Here is a 24,356-nt window from a genome sequence, read left to right as displayed (position 1 = left end):
ATTTTTGAAGTTACGAAATAAAGATGTTTAAATTAATTAAATTAAATTTACAATGCAAATGTTTCATTTATTATTAGATTACATGTATGTAGTACTTAATGGATTAGCTGGATTTGTATTTTAATATATAATATAATTATGTATTAACAGTCTGTGTATAGTAAAGAATTACAATTGCTCAAATTATTCATGATAATTTGTTGGTCATTGGATGTTTGTCCTCGTACGCTTCACCTTGATATTTGATAGTTTCTTCTTAAGTTTCGTCTGGGATCACGACACGGAGTTTTGGTATGTCGTGCCTTCCCTCCGTTATCCCCGATCCGTAGAGTAAAAGCTAAAACTGTTGTTCAGCATTAATACACAGTAACGTCGAAGTCTAGGTATGGCTTCGCCACATTCTTTAACCTTTTCTCGGCGTTTCCTTTAGGTATTTAAAATCAAGTTGATAATTATTCCTGTATATTGCAAAATAGTTCAGTCAAATGCGAGTAAGAAAATGACCGAACCAGATACATAAAGAAAAAATCTGTATGTACAACAAATTATAAATAGCATATGGGAGAATATAATGTATTGTATTTTTATTTAATAATAGTCTGTCTTACAGATATCGACATACAATTTATATACAATTACATACAATTACATACAATTTTATTCATTAACAATATTATATCGTCTTTTGTATACTAATATCATGAATATGTGATTCGGTTGATTATATTACAACCAGATAATTCTTGAAAATATGAATTAAAATTGCAGTATAATTATCCTTGTTACATTGTGACATTCATAATCCTAATTTCTGTATTAAAGCTAAAGAAAAGGAAAAGAATTTAGCTCAGTTCTTTATTAAAAAACTGAAAATCTATATATTTATGATTTTGACATGAGGAAACCATTCCTATTATTATAACTATTTATTTATATTCTCCATTTTTCAACATGCTGGTATGTCGCATAACTAATCTTGTGCGCTCATTGTTTAGATTGTAAACAAGGATCAGAAAGAGCGTGGATCGATCTCGTGACACGGGTTCCGTTGGCTAGGTACGGACCTGATGTGGTCTCACGGGCCTTTCAACTCGATCCGTATATCCACTACACAGTCTCTCGTAAGGTGTGGTTCTCAGCGTGCTGGTCAGAACTATGCTCGTCCGGAATCAACAAGTGCTTCTCGAGACTACGTCGGGGAAACACTTGACCTAACCGAACTTAGTGAACATCTTTTTCTTCTCGTAACCTCGCGTGCAAAGGAGAGTTCGAAGGGGGCGCGCATAGGTGGCAGAAAGATTCGCGGAGATTGACCGCGTACACAGATTGGCTTGAGTTCATGATCTTCGGTTACAAATATTATGACACCGGTTTGACTCGGTAGATTGTACAGATTAACCTTTTCACTTTGGGATTCGATCGCGAGACCAGAATCGCCGACATTGTGTTGCTTCTTGTGGTGATCGATGACTCGGTGAATTATTGGTTTTTTTGCGTTGAAAGATGCATCTATGACGCGCGTGTTCCCTCACCAGGATCAACGAGGATTCTATATGTACACCGGAGTTCCGCTACACGTGACTTCACGCCTTGCCGACTGCGTGTTTATTATGCTGTAGATTTAACTCAATACACAACATAAGATTGAAGTTGACGAGAGAAAATCACCAAGTATGAAGCACCGTGAGTACAGATCTCCAGATGTTATTTCGCAATTAAGGATACGAAACGAGAGAAACGTTAGTTGTAGATGTGTTATACTATTGAAAAGACCAAATAATTCTCTATTTATTGTACTTATCTTCATAAACTGTGATAAATACGAATTGGTATACGCATTTGCGTCTATTTACGACTTCTTACTGAAGCTTCAAATGATCTATGTTTATACAACTTTCATTTCTTATTTAAACTCATAAGACATTCTAACAATGTTTGGTAGAAACACCTTTTAATTATCTAAGATGTATTGTATTTGTTAACATGGAATCATTCGACTTCTATTTAGGGTGTTTCCAGTGGTAGGTTGTTTCATCGATAATGGGGTTTATTGATGGATAGATTCAACGCGGTCCATTGACCAAATTCAGCATGCGAAAGTCGCAACCCTAGCGTAACATACAGATGACAGATTTCCATTGGTCGCACGACATTTGACATAAAAATGAAATTTCACGCGGAATTTATTTGATGGAAAGAGTACTCGTACAAAAAAGTGACTAGTTTCAAGACGCCTCTTGGTAAAATAAAACCATGACAAATACAGTCGTGGTTCATTCCATATTCTATGGGAACTGCTTAAAAAACAAGTTTTCTGGTGCACCTGTCACCAGCCAGAACGTTTTTATATTCCTGCACGTGGCACGGTGCACAGACGCTTCGTCGAGAGAATGAAAACGTTGAACTATTACGCGAAATCAATTTTGTTTCCACGTATAATGTTCCAATGCAATTAATAAATAAGCGCCTCAGTAATGTTTTAGAATGTTAATCTTGCGTTTGAAGCTTCAACGAACTTTCTTTCCTTGTCCCTTTGGTAACTGATTCTGAATCGATTATCGATAAGTAGTGCATCGGATAGCATTAAAATGAATCGTTCCAACTTCTTTTCGATGACCTATTTTTAAAAGCGTTTCGGAACCTTAACTTTGTCTTTAAAATATTATTTTCCGAATCGCGAGCAATATTTTTGAATATTTTATAAAGGCACGGAAACTTACTGCTTCGATATAATCTGTACTGAAAAGAACAAGTCAATTGTTAATAGTTGGAGAGAATTTATAATAATTTATAGAATAGCGTTTTAGCATAATTTCAATTTATTCTGACGTTAACTAATTATATTACCTAACTAATTTGATTTATTAGAAAAATAAATATGTTATATTAATTAAACTGCTAACAGGTTGATTAAATTTTTTAAATCATAAATAGCAAAATCAGCATAAATTTAAAATAATATTCCAGCTAATGTTTTTATGTTTGTTAATAGTAGCTGTTGATAATATTTTTTAAGTCTGCTCGCGTAATAAATTAGTTCGCCGTATGTCGTGCTAACGGCAGAAGAATCTACGAACAATGTTCAGCGTGAAATTTCTAGGGCACGAACGCGGGTATACATGAACGAAGTAATAAACGCATAAAATATTATATTAACATATGGTTTGACATATTAACGTAGGAATCTAGATTGCTCAGAGAGGAATTTCTAGGACAGGAAAGTAACGTTACTATGGCTACACGTTCGCCAAACACTTAGTTCTATCGGAAATTGTGGAATATTTCGATGTATAAAATTATTGTTCGAATGTAAAATGTCCATCGAATCATAAATATTTTTCATTTAACTAATTTTGTTGTTAATTTTTATTCTCTGATCATGTTTTATACAATTTTGATGATTTTTTTTCAGTTCACTAATGAGTGAATTCAAATGGAAAATAAATGATATGTAATGTTATTTTATTTGCACAAATGACGTGTAATGTGTGATACCACGCAACTGACTCATGTGCTATTCCATTATGTATAATTCATAAGAGCACGTATCTTTCGACACGATAGAGGCACCGTGTAGTATCTTTGTGCGAGTTTTATTTTTGGATTTTCGTATAGGACAATGTTTTGCGTCACGTGTTGAAAATGACGATATTTTAAAGAATATTCAAAGCCTGCATCAACTTCTTTATACCTCACTCTTCATCCTTATGCAATATTCAAACAAAAAATAAATTCTAAACTTTTGAAGCTGATATATAAGGAAAGAAAGTGTGAAATAAAAGATGTATACATCGAAGTATTCTCTAGGGTGTAAAATACACATAGTTAGGTAGACAAAGATATTTACGCATCGTTGTTTCTTATTTATTCAGACACAGATTAAGTTCACTCATAAATTTTTTATAACCTGAAATCTACATAAACGTTATACTTTAATCTGCATAAAGTATCTTAATCTGAATGTAAAAAATTGTTATCCGCAAAATGAATTAATCTCAAAGAAACGAGAGCTCTAATAGAAATATTTAATATAGAAAATATTTTCTCAGTAATCTTTCCAGCCGTTATACGCAATAACATTCAGTTTGCTTCTTCGTTTTTCATTTCAGACGTGCACTTTCAATCGTAAATCATATCGAACGATAATGACGATAAAAAATGAAAAGAGAGGCAAGAAAGGAAATTGAATTGTCTCTTTTGCCGCAGAAAGTACCATTTCGCTGTTAGAAATTTCCCCTCGTGTGATAGCCACGGGATCGAACGAAAGCGCAATTCCTTGGGTTAACTCGGTCACAATGTAACATTGTGCATTCTCCGAACTACGATCCATAGATCGGTGGGTGAGCAGCAGCGTTGCTGTGCGCGCGCGTGCATCGCGGGTGGAACGAGCCGCAAACTGCAACGCGGGAAGCCTTGTGCTCGTTGTTTCGAACAATACCGTAATGATACATGATAATAACCGGCGAAGCGTGATTGCCGTGCTTCTTAACTCTTCATCTGTCATTCAAACGTTGTTTTTAATGAATGGATTTTTATCCTCCCGGCTTCCCCCGTTACGAACTCCATCGATGAAAAGAACAATGTGCCTGTTTAAGTCTATTGTACATAATACATGTGCACAAGCCTGTATTTTTCGCTTTACCACGACGAGTAATATTTAAAATAGGTTACTGATCGAAAGGATCTGCACACTTGTTTATTTTTTGGCATAATGTAATTTAATTAGGGAACTGTATACGTAGAATAGAAACGATGCGTTGATTTATGATGGTTATACTCTGTATTAGTAGTCTATTATTATAGCATAGTAAACAAATTTCGAAAAGACTAAATATGCAATGAAATATTGGCATTTGCGCGAGTGAAACGGCTCATGGCATAATTTCTTAAGAAAATTTATAACAAAACGTTCTGGAGAAGACTATTTAATTTGTAATACGCAGATCAATTCTTCTAAACTCATAATAAACTGTCGTCACTAGTTCAATTATATATACCATATATATATATATATATGTATAAATTTTAATGAATGTCAATAGATACATCAATTATGTCAATCGTGTATTGAGCTTCGATGTAACGTCGGTAAATTTTTAAATAAATAATTAAAAGTTCATTACTCGGTGATTCTACAAGAACATGATAAATATCGCTTTTAGTCATTACTTTCTCATTAATTTATATAGTTTACTAATATTTATACACTATCGCTATAGGTCGGGTAAAATGCCTGGAATCTTACGCGGGATAGTGTATATACTCAGTGTTTTTGAACGAAAGTTTGCCATACATCGTCGACGATATGTATCATACACGATGGTATCTGTATTATTTCAATAATACATATAAACTGTTGGAAATTGTGAAGATATTAATCTCGGCGAATAATACTCTGGCATGATGACTTATGTTCATGTTTGAATGTACGGCATCCATAATATGCGTTTCGCTTTTTCAAACGTTTATGGCTGACTAATTACGCGTTTTTACGCTGCTTGTTTACATTTTGTCTAGTCACAACGCGGATATAATAGGTACATGTGGGATAAAAAATATATCTCCTAATGGAAAATATGCAAGTAAGATATCGATCATCCGCTATTCCATGCAATTAAAGACGTTGAAAAACTGACAATTAAGCAGCAAGTGCTAATGTCGATGGGAAAGTTCTTCATTGTTTTAGAGGGTCAAGGTATAGATCGCGACACAATTTCGATTTAGGTATGCCGCGAATTGAAAAATCGTATCTACTTACGTACACGACGTTTTGCAATGTCTCTTACTTTTTTCGCAACGATACGACGCATCGAATGTTTCACAGAGAGAAAATATTCTATCGTCGTTCATATTAGAAAGGCTTGCGACAATACGAAGACCCACATTCATAAAAATTATCAGAGGTACAAGAATAAAACTAGTATAAGATAAAAATTGTAAGATTGCGAGAAGGTTAAATTTTCCACAAATGCATAGAAACGTGCGCTCTAATCATCGCTATTATCACGAATGAAATTCGTTGACACTGAAACATTATTCGCGAGACAGCGAGCTGTTTAATACGTCTTTTGTAGTTGGAATTCTCGTACACATTCAGTTAGGTAATGTTTGCATGCAGTCTTGAAGATTTCTCTTCGTTTTCACTCTATGGAGATCGGATCGTTGGTGTATTAGTGGTAACAAGCTGTTGTTCGCTTTCGAGTTACGCTTTCAAAAATCAAGAAATACATTTCGCGTATAAAGTCGATCATTTTTCGAGATTTTAATTTAAATTTAGTTCGTGAGATATAATACAGAAAAGCTTGGACTTATATGTAGAACTCTGAATATATGGAGTTCAGGCCCGTGAACCAGTGGGATGCAAGAATTTCGGATCTTTAAATATTTCGCGAATTTCGGAGAACATGGGAGGTTGAAATTTTGTAATATTTGTAGATCCGTGGAAGTTTTTGAGATGTCAGGAATTCATGGAAATGCTTGAAATTTCGGGCTGTTTGGGAGATTTCGAAGCGACCGAGACTTTTAGAAAATCCTCAAGTATTTAGAGATTTTGCAGGTTTAAAATAATTCAGGACAGTTTTAAAATCCCTACTAGATTCACCGAGTCGTAGGATTTTCTTCAAAATCTCAAGATTAATATGAAACTTTCTTTCTCTGTATTGTGTCCGATGAATTTAAATCTATGTATATTAGTCTGTTGGGACTTCTTTGTTTTCCTTGATAGAGTCATGGCTCACGTTTCACTAGATTTCCCGATTCTAACGAACTCGATATTGGGACACGGGTTTGCACGTGCCATGATTTGTCGCAATAGCGTAAATGGACCATAACAGAAGTGGGCAAGCATCGACCTTGTCTCGAATATTTCAGGCTGCAAGTATAAAATAAGTTTCGTAATTGTCCTTAAAACACAATCGTTCTTCTGATTGTGGCCATTTGCTCGCCCCAATAGAATGGTAGCGTAACACCATGATTTCTTCGAAACGAGGAGAGTCGTAGAGGATGATCTAAGTTTCCAGCAATTCACATAATTGAAGTCAATTATACACCACTGATTCCATCGAACACGATCGTATCTGTACAAAATTTGACTTCAGAAATATTCCTACCAAGTGATACAAATATTTGAACATTTATAAAAACTTTCTTCCGAATATATATATATTCTGTGTTATACGAAACATTTGAAAATTTCATTAGCATTTTAATGAGACACGATTATCACGATTATATTGGTAAGATTTGAAATACATCTGAAAATTTACATAGAAATTACAACATATTTATTGTAAGCTTACACTTCTCAGAGATCGTCAAAATATTTGATCGGATAATTATTCGTTATATTAATAACTCATAGCATTCAGAAGGATGATATTTAACTAATTATATGTTTAATATCACTGTTCATATTATGTATTGATTTTTTACTGTAATGTAAGTATATGTTTGCAATAAATTTTATTGTAGATTTTCAGATTGTTTTCAAAATTTACCGATATAATCTTAACAATAATTTCCATAATAATTTAAGTCTCATTAAAATGCTAATGACATGTCGAAATGTTTCGTATGACACACATAATTGCATTCATAAAAGGTGTCTGCAAGTGTTCGAATATTTTCATGGGCCACTCTATTTGCAACGATATAGGAGTGTTTCAATACATATAAGCAATAGTGTATACAGACAAAAATATTTGAACGAGTAGAAAAATGTCAGAAACGCGATCGCCAGTGGATCGCCAGTGTACCGTTTTGTTATTTACAACGATTCAAAGACTGCCGAGTTGTGTGCAACCCACGCATGAAAGACGCTCACTTTCACCTATTGAGTTCTGCTGGACGACCCACGGGATTTCTTTGCTTGCACATTCCTAAACGACACTGAAACACCGCGCCAGTTATATTATGTAATAGGCAATAGCTTTAATAGCTCGACCCTCGTCGTTGAGGCACGTGAAACAGCATTACTCGATTCAAGGAGGAACGCGATAATTCTTTATCTTTTCCTTTTATTTTTCTTGGAAATGCAGAAAATATTTGTTAAAGTAGAGTACCTAGTAAGTAGATTGCATTAAATATGTATTTATGAAGAATTTGAAAGTACAGTAACAAATGAAATGCACATAATACATAAAAGTATAGTAAGATAGTTCTAGCAGTTATTTAACAGATTAACGAAATTGCTATTTAGGTGCCAGTCTTTTAATTATATTCGTGAAAATGTGAGCTTCGCATAAATATCCGCAGTTTACTAAGAAGTAAAGTGTCCACAGATTCTTATTTCGCGGATTGCGTTATTTTCTCATTGATGTATGAATCATGGCCGCATCTGGACAGCAGAATCTGCGGTTACGGTATTGCTAAACTCATAAAGTTGCGCCACGATAACCAACAGTCCGATGCACTAGACGTTCTCGATCTTTTTTCACCTACGAAGAAAAATACCTAACGCGAACTTATACGATTTAATAGAGGAAAGCACGGATCTTTTTTATCTTCCCGTTTTCCTTATCCGAATTTCTCTCTTAATTTTTCATCCTCTTTTACAAGATTATGAAAATGCTCGCGAGAGGAAGCTTGCGTATTCTGCTTGCGAGGATAACATAGATCAAAATTTTTCCAAGTTTTCAGAGCGAAGCTGATTAAAAAGTGGGTATGAACTGTAAGTTCGACTTTTTAATCTCTCTGCCCGTTTTCGATCCCTCTGCTCCTTTTTCTATTTATTAATAAGTAGTACAAAAATACGCTTCATCTGTTTCATTGTAACGTAGAGAAAAACGCGAAGTGGTATACTCTAGTATTATTTTATTTTATTTATTGGAATACATAGCCCTCGCCTATCGATGGTAAAGTATGAACAGCAACATCAAAGTTATTGTTTCGATTCTAAGTAATCGAATTTTTTAAAAATTTACTTCATTTGAAATTCCTAGCACTTTTCGAAAATCATAGAATTCCTACATGGTTTACGTTTCACTTTTAAATGAATTATTCTCATTTTCGTTCGAGTTACTTTTATTCTGTAATATATGAACATTTACAGAAACAGTTATATCGATGAAAAGTATTTAATTTATGAAAATCATTAATAAATGTTTATCTAATTTTTCTATAAATTGTTTATCTAATTTACGAAATTATATACATTATGAAATGGTTAATAGAAGGACAGAAAAAGAGGTACGAAAGTTCTCAATGTTGATGGCATTAAATATGCTCGAAGCAAGTGCAGAAATGGAGCAGCGGGAATTCCGGTCAGTTTGGAGCGGTGACTAATGCTTCACATTCATAGTGTTAAACTGTTCGATAGTCGCGGGTGACGTATACAGAAAAGTAGTCGTATAAGTCATGTATCTATATACATTCTGTCACTAAGAAACTACCACGAATTTTCCAACGTTATAAAATGTAGCTGGTTTTATTATGCACACGTAGATATTCTTGGAATTGGGTCAATATCCTTGTATCGTCTTCGCATAGTCTGGAACGTGTAAAAAGTAGATTGAATAATGCGCATTCGCTTCGTATAAGGACACTTCGTCGATGGTATTCGTTCTTCTGTACAGACTAGTCTTACGAGTTTATGGGACTGTCTAGCGTGATACGACTTTGACGCTCGTTCATTAGTATGAAATCTTCATCGGACCGACCAGCGAAGAAAAAATTTGAAGAAATACAGGAATCAAAGTAGAAAGTCTAAAGAGCGACCTTTGGTGTTTTTTGAAATACTTGAAAGCGTGTGAAGAGAGAAGAGAAAGATTGACCGACTAATATTGGTCTAATTATTGCGAATATGAAACTCTCGAATTATTTCAATAATTTATCCAACTAAATCCTTATCTAATTTTATTTCGATACGTTATTAATGTAGCTACTAGTCTGCAGAACTCCCACTTATCTGGACTCCATTTATTCCGGATTGTAACGGAATTGCAGTTAATACTCGATTAACTAAACTCGCGTTACGATAGAATTTACATTGTTCGAACGCAAACTTATATCATTTGGAAGAAAAACCGTAGGTAAAAGAATTGATATTGGCAAATTCTTGTTACACTAATTCGAATTAAACAATGGGCTTCAAATATACTGTACGCGTTATATAAAAGTCGTATATTATGTCGTGTTCATCAAAATCATCATGATCACATTTGTAAAGTTTGTAAGAAATAGAAAAATGTAGGTATATTTAAGGCAAGAAATATGTAGTATGATCGCGGTAGTACTTATTTAGTAATTCAATTAAGCAATTTAATATATTAAGTTTCGTAATTTAAAAGGAAGGTCGTATATGATTAAATGTGTAAAATTTGTATGTTACAGTAATGAAAGGAACATTTGTAATCTTCCTAAGCGTTCTCTCGTTGAGAACGCTGGGTCTGCCGACTGGAGCACCGCCAGATTCATGCAAAGATCTGATGCCTCGTCATCCTGGAAGCACGAAGCAGGAAACTTACCCTCCTCCTTACCAAGTTTTACCAGCTGCAGGACAAGGCAGAGTCCGGTTAATTCTGGGAAGTCCTCACGGTCTTGCCTACGAGGGTTTTATGATACTTGCACATGACTCCGAGACCGGTGAATTCGTTGGAGAGTTCGCCAACTTGCCCGATTCGGCAAGAATCGTCGAGTGCACACAGGGTATAAAGGTAAACACGTTACTGTGTCATGAGTTATTTTATTAAAGTTTTCAGATATTTGCCAATTTTAAAATGAAAAAATAGACAAAATGATAAATTCATAAAATATTGGAATAATGTTATGTATTATTCTATAATTACTATATATTCTTGAGGATTACAGGAAAGAGACACGACAAGTCACACTTTCTGTCTTTTATAGAAAATCACTTTTAGAATTCAATATTACAGCTACTTCCATCACCTAAGATGTTATTCCATTCAATTTAGATTCGATTTATTAGATTTATTCGACTTCTAGAAATATTGATTGTTCCAACATTAGCTATTCTATTGGTTTCATATAAAATTTCTTGAAATCATTATCTATTTTTACAAGATAATAGGAGGTCATTTTTAATTGCAACTATTTAATTATATAATATTATATAATCATTAAATAAGTAGGATAAGACTATGAATAACAAGCGCACCAACCTAAATAATATGCATACAGGAGCAGATGAGCTAATAAACAAATAAATATGTTTCGTACGTTTTGATCGAAATAAGAAATAAAAAGTACCAGATAAGATAACATAAATAAAGTATATTGATTACATAATATGATACAAATGTTAAATAACGACACGAGTATCAGATACAGTAACAAATAATTTAGCATATTGGTCGAATAAGGGTTTGAAAGGTGTTCTTCGAGCGATCAATACGATTTTTTTCGAATGATTAGAAAGTTTGATGATTTATAGTATTTCCCGATAGGATCGTTTCGATCGTAGTTAGCAAGCTCTCGAAGGCTACGTGAATCATGTTGTCGTGCGCTCCCGAAGGACAGAGGCAAAGTGCTACACGACACGACGATTAAATGCTTTTTCCTTTTCCTTTTGTTAAGAACGCGGTGACTCACACGAACGTCAGCAAGAAGCACAATCTCGAGTTTGACTGGGAGGCACCTGTAAATTACGAAGGCACCATTGTTTTCAAGTGAGTATTCGATAGAACACTCGCGGGTTTACGTTATTTCGTAATCTCGTTCAAATTTCTACCAATTGTCGTATATCCTTAGGAAATTTTGATATTGACTAAAAGTATCGCAGAAAATTCGATGATATCATGTATTTAAATATCGTACGCATTTCTTGTTTCTACAATGAATTTATTTTACTTCGGTTGAATGATATATATTGCAATAAATGTATTGCCACGATATGGCAGTTGAATGTGCAAGAGGTATGGTTTGTAAGAATGCGGAAGCAAGATATATCAGATCATGAAAATCAAACCTTGTCGTACTTCAATACTTTCACAGTAAACCTCTCGTAATCCTATCAAGACTTTTTGCATTCAGAGATCTTGTACTTTCAATACTGCCATTTCAAGGTTGCATAACTCTTTCATTTACACCTAATTACGATAGAATTATTATGCGTTACAATTATTTTTAGTAGTGAATTTTTCTCATACTTCTCTACTTCCATTTATTTTATCTTTTTTAAATTCATTCAAATTTTCTTTATTTTCTCGCGTCCTCGAACTTTCCATTCTTCCTGATGTTTAAGAAACATTTTCTTGAAGACGTATTTGGAATATTCTTCGTCGTAACGAATGAATTACAAGTTTTTATACGGCTTGTAAAACGCCACTTTATATTCACCGCTTATTTTGTTTGGTCATTTTTATCGACTACTCATTCCTGATTTTTATAACAATCGATACAAATAGCTTGCTTACTATCTGCACGATGAAGCACTAAAATAAAACATCACGGAAAAATAATTTCTGTATACATCACCAGATTCGTTCCAACGCTTACCATCACAATCGTATCAGTTATGTCTTATTACAGTGCTAATGAAGTTTTAAAATGTTTTACATAACGCGTACGATACATATACAAAAGTTTTCTGCGCCGAGTGTTCAAACACCTTTGTGTACATATAGATACCTAAGTTTTAAATCAAATAACGCAACTCGAATACTCGAATACAAAAATTCTTGTAACTAGCAGAACAGAATCGATTTTCTGTCAGATTGCAATTTATTACACTAGTCCGCATAAAACAAATTAACTCTGCAATCATACAATAAACCGAATGGAAATTGATGATTCATCGCATTCAAAGCTAATGCAAGAATTCATCTGCAAAGTATCGATGAATCGTTCATTCAATTTCTGGAACAAAACTCGGTCTTCGGATCACGGTGTATATAGCTCACGCACGTAATATGCCACGATCTGTCGCACGTATGAATTACGATTAGAAACGAACGAACGAACGCGCGTGGCACGGAGGCGCCTCGGCATCTCCCGTGCACGGAATACAATATAACACGGTTAACGGTGAACGGTGAAACGGCTGGGACATTCGTTATAAACTTTTCCGCTGGTAATCGGTGCCACCGGTTATTTCTGAATGCTCAATTAATACGGGGGACAGAGTGCTGCGCGAGCTCCATTAAAACTTCTCGAGAAATTTATGCCGATAGCCATAAATAACCATTCGGTTCGTTCGAATTCCGCTTTTGACATGTCGCCGGTACCAGTCCACTCTCGTTCATGCTACGTAGTTCATTCGTTTATTCTCCTTTTGATTCGGGTTATCGTTCTAGATATCGAAGCGATCCTTATTTTAATTTGGAGACCACGGCAGAAGGGAATAATAAGTATATCGTTATTGATTTTATAATTCCATTGTCATCTTACGTCTAAATAGAAGCACTTTAGTACGATGTAATTGGAAATGAAAACAACCTGTTAGGATTGATGTGCTAAAAACCTGTTAAAAGTAACTGACAAGCGGACGAAGTTTTATGGAAGCCAAAGATATAATTATTAAAACGATATTTTAATATCCTCTTTAATAACCCTTTATTGTGGATCTTACTATTGTGACGAGTAGTATTTTGAAAATCTTTAAAGGGATTAAGAAACACATATTTGGCTTCAAAACGAAATAAAAAGATTTCAATTACCGGGAATTGATCAACAACGAATTTTAAACATAGAAGATATGACTTATCGTGTTTTTCATCTGTAATCTTCGTATATGTAGTTAAAACGAGAAATCTCATTCATATAAATAAATCTCTCTATACTTTTCTCGAATCTCTAGAAATTTATGGTTTGTTTGAATTCTGCTTTTAACACAGTCTGATATCTGGTCCACTCTCGTCCAGTTAGATTGTTCATTCGTTGATTCTCAGTTCGATACGAAGCCTTCTTCCACACTATCGAAACGATTTTTCAACATTAGACTCCGACTCGTTATTCGTTCTCAACATTGTTATCTTTTATTCCCACGCCTGCACTGGTAATGGGTTGCATCACGTTGACCCGGAAGATCGTAATTTATGGTCTTATCTGCCGAGATGTTGGAATACGAATTGACGTTCCTATAACCCTTTTTTCTCTCCGCCTTTACGAAAACGGAGAGGAACGTTGGTTACGTTTCGTGACTGTTTATGATGCATCGGCTAGAGTAATTGTAGGGTCATTAAATGGAGTAACTCGAAGATGGTTTGACTTTCCAACTGACAGTCCTCTGTTTGTTCGATTGGGAAGAAATATCTGTATATGTAATTAGGGAAACTTTCCAGTTTCGTTTGGTGTTTCATTGGTATTCAAAAGTTTGCACCTACAAGTTCATTTGCATCCTGTATTGTCTGTTTAAACTTTTAAATGAAAGAAACTGCAAATGTTGAGATTTCTAAACTTTGGTATGCCTTTTATTTGCTTAGTTACTTACTTTCAAATGTACATAGCTGATATTAAAAGTACCAATATGTTTATTATTATTTACTTTAATGCTTCTAGTTGCAGCGAAGAAACGAGAACGTGTACAGTAATCTGAATAAATATTTCGTTTATGAGTACTCTATGAAAGTACTTGAAAGAAACAACAATTTACATAATAATTTGATTACACACAGTATTTGTATATATGTACCTCTATTTTTTAATAAAGCGTTTCATTTTTAGTATAATTTTTGCAATCATATTGAGGTATTACCAAACGATATGAAATCTAAGTAGTAATTTTTTAGTATGTAAATGCTATAATAAATACAGTCATGTGCAAGATAACTTCGTTCGTGTTAAACTATGTACAATCTTCCGATTAAAGGTATAAATAACCTAACACAAATAAAAATGATAAATGGTAATACTTGCATCGTCTGCTTTTATTGTAACATTCTGATATTACCGATAAAAACTGTTGATAAAAACTGCGACATTAACTCGTTTTAACATCGCATGTCTCAGCATACTCCACTGTAATTCACGTACACAGTTCACTGTTCATCAAATTAGGATCATACGCAATACTTCCATTTTGTTAATTACAATATGTCCTAATTACAAGTAAATACGTAGACGGTCATGTGCATATAATTTGTTTAATCCATTATCACACCATATCAAAGAATATCCGCATCGTTCATTATATCATCCAATTTGAGGATAAAAGTCCCAAATGTTTTTTACCGTAATGAGGACATGAAACGGTAATAAACGGTAATAAAGGCAAAGCACGGAAGCACAATTATTAGCACGTCTACTACACCATCGTAATTAATAAACTTCGTCAATAGAATTCGTCCAGACCCTTCAATTTTACAAAAAAAAAAAAAAAAAAAAATCGAAAATACTGAAAAATACGAATAGTCTTAATTCGTCCATCATGAATTTTAGCACATCGTTTATTCGAGCACATCCATAATTCGCATACATATGTTTGCCTGAAATTGATCGAAGTGTCCATTGTCGGTAATATAGCTCCGAACGAAACACACGATATTCCTTGGACCTTTGGCTATTGCACTCTTTCAAAGAACCAACATACCGTAATTACCGCAATCAATACCAATACGGTATCTTCGTCCTCCTATCAGTCATTTGTACTTCGCTGAAACGCTCCCATTTCCCTTTTCACCGTCCATGGATCGATACATGTTTCTCGTAACTCTCGTTGATCGTTTCTTTCTTTTTTTCTTTTCTCCCTATTCTACCACGTTGCAGGTCCACGTTCGCGCAGGATTACAGTACGTACTGGGTCGGCGTGGAATCACCGCCAGTTAACGTTCGCAAGCGATCCATCGACGTATTGACCTCGTCTACACCGATCAGTACACTGAGAACTACCACGCCGCCCTATTACAGTCCGACCGTCGATTACGAGGTAAGTATTCTGCGTCCCATTACGTCCCGACCGCTGATCACGAGGCAAACGTGCTTTTCACACCCGATAATCATAACCGCGACTGATCATCGACTATCCAGGGAAAGGGCTGGCGAAGTAAAATCGTGCCCTAACATTGAAATTATTAAACCACTATCTCTTTGATATCTGTTTACGATTGTGAACGTCTTTGATCGAACAAACGCGCTATGGTACTTACTATATCTGTTCAGAATGACATGTGAAGTCGATTCATGCTATTATATTTTTGGCAAATTACTGATTGGCTATTTTATGGAGAAAGTAACAGGTACCATAGGATATTTCTACGAATACTCGATGGTAACGGTTGGACTGCGGATATTTATGCATCTATAGGAAATTTGAAAATGCAAAAATTGTACAAAGTGAACGTAGCCTGAAAAATATACAGAATATCAAAAGTATAGTGCTTTCTATAATATTTCGTAGGTACAACAATTTTTTTGTTATCGAGGTTCTACTTTCTTTATTATATTCTGAAAAATATTACCTTGTATAAAAATTCGCAGTCAAAAATATGAATCATATTCTGCTCTTATTACTATAATTTTGATATATACCCGTACTTACAATAAAAAGATTGAGTTCTTAATAACCGCATTTCTATATAATTTAACAAACACTATCTCATACAGCGAACAATGTTTTAATGAAAACTTACTTTAATGCTTTTAATTTTATGCTTTGTTAATCGCGTAAATTAATTCATGTGCAAACACATAGGCGTATATTTGCAGTAGGTCAACAATGTAGTTAATACATATGTACATACACGTTGCGTATGGGTCTAATAAGAAGTTGTAATTTGGAATACTAAATAAATATTTGAAGTAATAAATCGATCATATTAAATTACTTGGATCGGTTAAGAATTTCTATTACGTTTTAACATAGAAAATACAAAGCAATACAATGGTTTTCTACAAACTTGAGAGAAATTTTAGAAATCTTTTAAAGTTGATTTTCAAAGGAATTTTTGATAAATAGATTTCACGATAATTAACGATATATGTGAATGAATGTATCTAGAAACAAGAATATATAATTAATAACAAAACAGAAGGGTATAATTAATCAAAGAGTACATTGATAAGGGATGTGCGTGTACAATAATTACGAGTTAAAAGTAAGTTTATATTCCGACGTATATTGGTTGGACGATATGCTGCTACATGTATTATGTATGCACAATTGCGCACACCTGCACGCTAGTTAGCTTCGTACAAATGCATAATTTCCATCGAACGGGATACGCTCTTGGTTTTATACTTTATATACTTTCGCCGTTCACTTTCGTGTATCTTCCGATCCGACCGCGCCCCGTAATTTTTGCTCCATTGTCCATTTATTTTTACGTGACTTTATCTTCGTCGCATCAACGCGCAACGCGCCTCGGGGATTAATCTGGGCCAATGGCGAAACGGTGAAACGTTGTGAAACAAAAGGGGACGATAAACTACTTACTCGAGTCATATTTTAATTTTACTTCCCTTTTTACTAGGATGCTTCTTCGTATTGACAGATAGACTATGACTAATTTTATCACTGATTAATTTTTAGACAAATGATTCGAATATCGTTTGTCAATTTTAGTAGAAGATAATAAATCTTCTTTTTCACCATTAATTTCCCATTATTTCATATATATTAGTAACGTTTACGTATAATTAATACAAATAGTTAAATCAAAATGTTCATGTACTTGAAAGCGGTAAGATATTAAACATACTATAAATAGTATATGAAACATTTATTGCCTATAAGAACGTATTAGTATGGAAAGAAACAGAAAAATAGCGTATCCCACGGTCGCTAATACGGACACGCGTTCATCTTATCTTTATTCAACGAGCAATTAAAGCAATCACGAGTCCAATTACTCCGTGTGATGTACAAAAATCTTCCTACGACAAAATCGGACGAACTCGCAGGTGTGCTTAATAGAAATGAAAAATGTATATACATACATGAAGTTGGTAATAATCAGCTCTCGAAGTCCGCAATTATTCTGTCTCGCGAACTGTGTCTAAGTTGAAGGTCGGTCGTCACATTTCCGTCCCTCCGAGACTTCGATCAATCTGCGTCTCTTTTGTCATTCGTGACCACTTTGTATTGTAATTAATCATTGAATTGATATCTTGATGTTCGAGCATTCAACGTTAATCACATTGCGTTGCGTATGCATTGCTCTGCACCGCGGTTCAAATTATAATTTTGATTCGAGTGTCATCTTGAATACGAGCTGCAAGCGTGTTTTGTTTGAATTGACTTCCGCGACAAATGAAAAGATACAGGTCGACGTGTTCTTTGCGTACCGTCCTCGTTACCGGTCCACTTTCGAAACGAGATCGACGTGAGAAAAGGCGGCACGCGAATGAATCCACGCCGGTTTCTCGCTTGGAAACTTTATTGAGGAGTTCCAGAGTGGCGGACTGAAACTACTCCATTAACCGGCTGCGACGCGAGCTGCTTCTCTGCACACACGTATCGCCGGTGTAGGATTTCTCGCCGCGGAAATATCTTCGTATTTTGGATGAAAATAAATCTTTCGGAAATCTCTTGAAACTTTACCGCCAGATTCATGCCAGACGATAAACGTGGTTGAAGAATCTATTGGCTCTAGGATCAACCGTACTCTTAACTTTGCGTGTTAACGTTTGTTCATCCTTTCGTATTATTAGATTAAATTATACGTAGACACTGTCCGTGCCAGATATGAGATGTGTATTGACACGACGAACTTCTATTTCTATTTCCGTGCGAAAGATTATTCTGTTTCTCTAGAGAAACTAGAAAAGCTGCCTGGAAACTCCGTTCTCGGTTGGAGAACTTGCGTTCGGTCCTGTATAAATCTCTGTGTTCTTCGTACCCGGTTCTCGAATCTTAAGATTGTACAAACGCTTTGAGTATTAACCGACGTATAATTTCTTCAGAACTTTGACGACAGCGAGTTATTGTATTTGAACGTGTTATTCTTTAGACGAAAGATGTTGAGGATCCTTTCTACGCCGGATGTGGCTCCACGAAGAATTGCTTTGGTACCCCAGCTGGATGCATCGAGGCCAAAAATTGTATCGCTGCGGTTACTGTACTCGTTCAAGGAGAGCGATATCTGTTTGAATTGCAAGGACGTGATAGTAAATATGTCGCTGTTGGTTTATCCGATGACAGTAAAATGGTAATTTCTTGTTGATTAAAAATAATGTACTTTGGTATATCGTGCTTAGTCATCCAAAAATATCGATTAAATTAAATTATTTTAAATTAAATTACATTAATTATTTGCTACCTAAATAATTACGGATACCTAATTTAGATCGTGGTAAATTTTATGCAACAATGGTTATACTGATTAGAGAAGTGTAGTCTTAGAAAGTTTGTAGAATATTAGATTCAATTCACGTAATTCTACGGTGAACGATTATTTAATCCTTCGTATGTTATATATGCAGGGCGATGACAGTGTAGTTGAGTGCGCGAACGAAGGAGGAGAAATTGCATTACACATGTCTTGGAACTCTGGAAAACGTAATATGCGCCAGCCCATGGTACGTATTCTATTATTTATCATATTAAAGCAGGACACGAACTGAATACCAAATTCTGTGATAATAATAACAAATTTTATTCTGTAGCTGGTTGCTAAGTTCAGAGAGTCTGCATCGCAATTTGCAAATTTGAAAAACGAATTTTTAACTTATTTTATTAATCGTTCGAATAAACATCCAATGATTCGAATTAAATAAAATTAGGATTGAAAAGAAAGAAGAAACTTCTACCTGCGACTAATATCGAGGTCACTGTTACATGAGCACGCGAGTCGCGAGCAAGTGAAATTAATAAAATCTTGATCAATGAGCCCCGCGGCGATGGCCGACTTTCGCCTGTGTGTAACATTGTTATCGATTAGTTCTTTGTGAGAATGATTGCATCGATTCGCAGTTTACGAGAAATCTCTTGTGACCTTGATCCATTTGCGATTTCCTTTATAGCAGGAAGGAGCAGTCCAATTGGAGTCGAGTGCGATCAAGGATGACATAATCACGTGCAGATTTTGGAGAGAGAAGACTACGGTTGTTCAAGGCCGCGAGTATGACCTCGTCAGCACACCATACAATCTTCTCGTGGCAGCTGGCAAAAGTTTAAAAAGTACGTTCAATTTCATTTAATCTTGCGATACTACAACTACTGTGCCGGCCATAAGTATTAGGATACGTTATTTAGTAAATACTGAAAATTTCTAAGAAATTTTACCTTATTTAATATTTTACATTACGAGGTACAAAATAAGTAAAAAAATAAAGGTAATGAGAAGGATCCAATTTGGATCAAATATCAGTAGGACTTTTAATACTTATGGCTGGCAATTATATATTATACAACCTTTCTAACGCTATTCTGGGAAACTAAATATTCCAAGATACTTTAAAATAAGTAAAAGACATAATTTTATTAGTGCAATGACAAAGTATTTATTCATCTATCATTATTCTTAGAAATAAAGAAAATAAAAATGAATAAATGCAATAACTTCGTGATTGAGAATACTCTGTAATGAACCTAGATACATGTTTCTGATGAAATGATTTTTTCCAAGAACTTTGCTGAAACTTTTCTTTTTCTCCATCTCCCTTATCACGCAAAGTGAAACGATTGAAAAACGGAGAAACGTTTAAAGAAACATTTGTCGAAACATTTAGGTAACGGTATCGGATTCCATGACACGGCGTACGACGCGACCGGTGACGCAAAATTATTATCCGACGTTGGTGGTTACACTACGGCGAGCAACATTCTAATTCGTGTTCATGGCGCTCTAATGTTGGCGTCTTGGATCGGTACAGCGTCGATCGGCATTCTTCTGGCTAGATACTACAAGCAGACATGGGTCAGCTCACAGTTGTGCGGAAAGGACCATTGGTTCGCCGTAAGTATCCAATTTTTCCTATAATCGCGCGCACAAACTGGGCTACTGGTAAGATCTCGACCCAGTGGAAGTAACGACCCCGAGGTTGCGTGTGATGGCACCTATTTGACGGGGCGATGCTCTTGTCTCTGGGTTCATGAGTTGGGGATCGAGGTTAATCGGAGGAACCGCGAATGGAAGGGCAATTTGATAATGTCACGGGGGTGGCTCTTCCCGAAAATTACCAGTCGACGCACGAACAGCGTGATTGCAATTTAAATCGAACACATTAATCATTTTGCGTAATCAGATTTTAATTGGGAGACACCGGGTGAAATTGTACCGATCGTCGTGAGAATTGTTTGCTTTATGGCGTGCGGTCCATACGACAATAAATATGCTCGTAATGTTACGTTCATAATGAAATGACAAGAATTAAATTGCTATTGAGATTGGTTAAACGTATCGATTTTGCTCGACAATTAGATATTTTTCATGTAATGCGGTGAATACTTATTAATTTGGCTTTTAGTATGCAGAGCACGCTACATTTTTTAAACAGCGTAATGTACTTGACGTTGTTGAACTCGAGAGTCTGAACGTTCCGAAAGAACACTTAACTTTGGCCGATGTCCAAGGATGATATTGAACGTATCTTAGACGGCTGAAAGATACTTAACTTCAGATTATTTAATATCCGAGTATTCATATATTATAATAATATCGTCGTCACTTATGTTCCTCACTTTGATGTCATTCATTATGAGAATTTAATTCTATCGATGAAATACAATGAATATTATCGACAAGAATATGTTATTTTGCTCTGTTGTTTACTCAAGTGGCACAGATTCTTTATGATACTGACATGGTCGATGACAATAGCGGCTTTTGTAATAATATTCGTCGAATTGGGTGAATGGAGTTCGGAGGTGATACACGCGTCCTTGGGACTAGCGACCACGATCTTAGCCTTTATTCAACCGTTTATGGCAGCCGCGAGACCTCATCCAGGAGCACCGCGAAGACCTCTTTTTAATTGGGCGCATTGGTTCGTTGGAAACGCGGCACAGATTTGCGGCAGTAAGCTTCTCTTCTTTTTCATACTACGTTTTTTGTGTACTTCTTTTCTCCGCGAACAATAGATTAACCGACGCATTGAAATTCCTTTCACAGTAATCGCAATTTTCTTCGCGGTCCGACTAAATAAGGCCAAACTGCCAGAATGGATTGACTGGATCCTGGCAGCTTACGTGGTATTCCATATTCTGACTCACCTTATCTTAACGGTAAGAATGGTATTTGATATTTCGAAATCAAAACTCTCGTACATTCATTGAATTTGTACGAGTTTGTGCAGTGTACATTATTTTATCTATAGCGGATGTCCTATTTTCATCTATAAATGGATATCTTGAAAAAAGTCGAATAAATAGACTGAAAGAGGGTGGTAGTTGGAATTTTACAAAAAGAACAACTAAATGTGTCAAGACTGTCTCAAGGTTAACTTCTTTTTTTTAATGGGTCTTTTTTATCTGCTGCTCCAATTAACCTTGACAAACTTGTTCAAATACCGTGCTATTTTGTTGCTACGCTTTCGACAATATCCATCTGTAAATGAAAAATAAGTTCACTTTGATTATAGTTATTATATAATATTCCTATTTCACTACAAGCTATAATTTGTCGTTTTTAATATTCAGATAGTTACTAACGACATAAAGTTTCGAATTAATTCGCCATGGATTATTAATGTTTTAGAGGAATCAGTTCTCTTTGATCCCGTATGCAATTAGTAGTTCCATATCATGTCTAATATATTTCATATTTGATTATGCAGACCACTGTTGAAAATCTCTTTAATTATACAAGCGCGATTTCGAGACAGGCAAAGCTCTAAATCTGGATCAGCTTTGGTACTAAGTCGGATATTTATAGAGGATCGTTATGTAACGAAGGAAATCAATGTATGTTATAGTTCGTTGGATGTGCCTCTGACAGACAGGCGAGTCAGAGGGTGAATTCATTTCCGATGAAAGACATGCACTCTCGTGGTTCAATGGTCCATCCGGATGCAAGACAGGATGCTCCTGTAAGTTTCTTGCTAATAAGAATCGGCGCGGTGCGCCGAGAATCTCTGAAAATCTTCACCGTCTCATTTCTCATTCTGTTCGATAGCACGCTGGAATCAGGAAATTTATCTTCGGTATATATTTCGTCGTGATCGTCCTATTCACCGCAGCTCTCATTGTAATCACCGTACTGGCGCCTATAGAAGACACATGGGTTACCTTCACGAACAACATTAAAAATTATTAAGTTGCCGTGTAGCGATAAACTGTGCATGAGATTCGTTTGACTACGAATTATGTACGCTGCTGTGTCAGGAATATTATTACGATAAGTTACAAACTGTTTCGCATTGAGTATGTCCTCGAGTGACTGTTTATATATATGTAAATGAGCATCGAATCGAGATAAATTATCGTTTACAGAGATAACTCCAAAATGTGAGTTATATGATAATACATATTATATTGTTTGATACATCGAATGTTGAAAAGTACATAGTTTGAAGTTTCTCATAGTAGAAGTATAATAAATGGTATATCATATCATGTTACAAGCGGCAGTACGTAGAATATCTAACTACATTGATTCGATATATTCTCCCATCGACCTTAAATATCTTCGCATATTTTCAATCTTCGCTTCCTTTTACTTGGAAGACTGACTTCTGATAATTGATTGAATAAGTATTCGTGCAAATTATTCGTACAAATGTCCGTCCAAAATAAGAGTATAACTTAAACATAAAATATAAAAACGTATTTTATTTTTTTCTATATATGAAAGAAGGCATTAGTTTGTTTATATCTGCGAGATTATTCGCAACACATATATTGTTGTTAGAAGCTCTCAAAGAGTTCTGTCTGTAAGGTGCTTTTATATTTAAGTCGTCTTTATCGGTAAGATATACGCAGATTATTCATATTTATGATGTAACGTTCACAGTATTAGTTTTTACAACATATGTATTTTCGATTTTTACACGTGTTTAGATTTATTTTGTACTACGATAAGTGTTATTCTATAGATAAGTGAAAATAAGAGTTTGTAGAAGTATTATGGAATTGCGCTTAATTAACCGACATCATAATGTTTTCATATGTTATTGATTGTTAATAAATAAAAGTATATACAGAATCGTGTGTTGTGTGAGAAATAATGTAACTCAGCAAAAGTACCTTTTTGGCTTGAATTCATTGTACTAAACGATATTAGATACGTATACGTAAGTGTAGATAAAAGCATTGTCAGCGTTTTTCACAATGTGCAAGTTCTTTTTTCAACCTTACCGTATCGCTATAATTTTATTTCGCTACACTCGTACCAAATTTTCGCTGCTTCGAGTTTTCTATAGGAAAAGTTATCCGTTTATTGTTAGGATCCTACAGAGGACACGGTGGTTGAACTCGGTTAACTGTAAGAGGCCGTTGTTAATCGGTTTAAACAAAATTTGAATTAATTTAAACGATAAGTGAAAGTTGCAGGTCAAGTACATCACCAGTATTTATTTCATTT

At 35.1% G+C, this 24,356-nt stretch overlaps 1 protein-coding gene across 1 annotated transcript; it reads left to right on the top strand.

Moving 5' to 3' along the window:
• The first annotated feature begins 1,104 nt into the window (after positions 1-1,104).
• LOC117158168 (putative ferric-chelate reductase 1 homolog) lies at positions 1,105-24,104 on the top strand. Its single transcript, XM_033336812.2, has 12 exons — positions 1,105-1,683; positions 10,330-10,652; positions 11,536-11,627; positions 15,664-15,823; positions 18,846-19,043; positions 19,318-19,413; positions 19,858-20,014; positions 20,566-20,792; positions 21,614-21,854; positions 21,948-22,060; positions 22,750-22,863; positions 22,950-24,104. The coding sequence occupies exons 1-12, from the start codon at positions 1,674-1,676 to the stop codon at positions 23,088-23,090; spliced, it is 1,872 nt and encodes a 623-aa protein (XP_033192703.2). The 5' UTR covers positions 1,105-1,673; the 3' UTR covers positions 23,091-24,104.
• The last annotated feature ends 252 nt before the right edge of the window (positions 24,105-24,356 follow it).

This window comes from Bombus vancouverensis, chromosome 14, assembly GCF_051014615.1.
Source record: "Bombus vancouverensis nearcticus chromosome 14, iyBomVanc1_principal, whole genome shotgun sequence".
NCBI lineage: Eukaryota > Metazoa > Arthropoda > Insecta > Hymenoptera > Apidae > Bombus > Bombus vancouverensis.
This window is presented reverse-complemented; position numbering and strand designations above follow the sequence as displayed.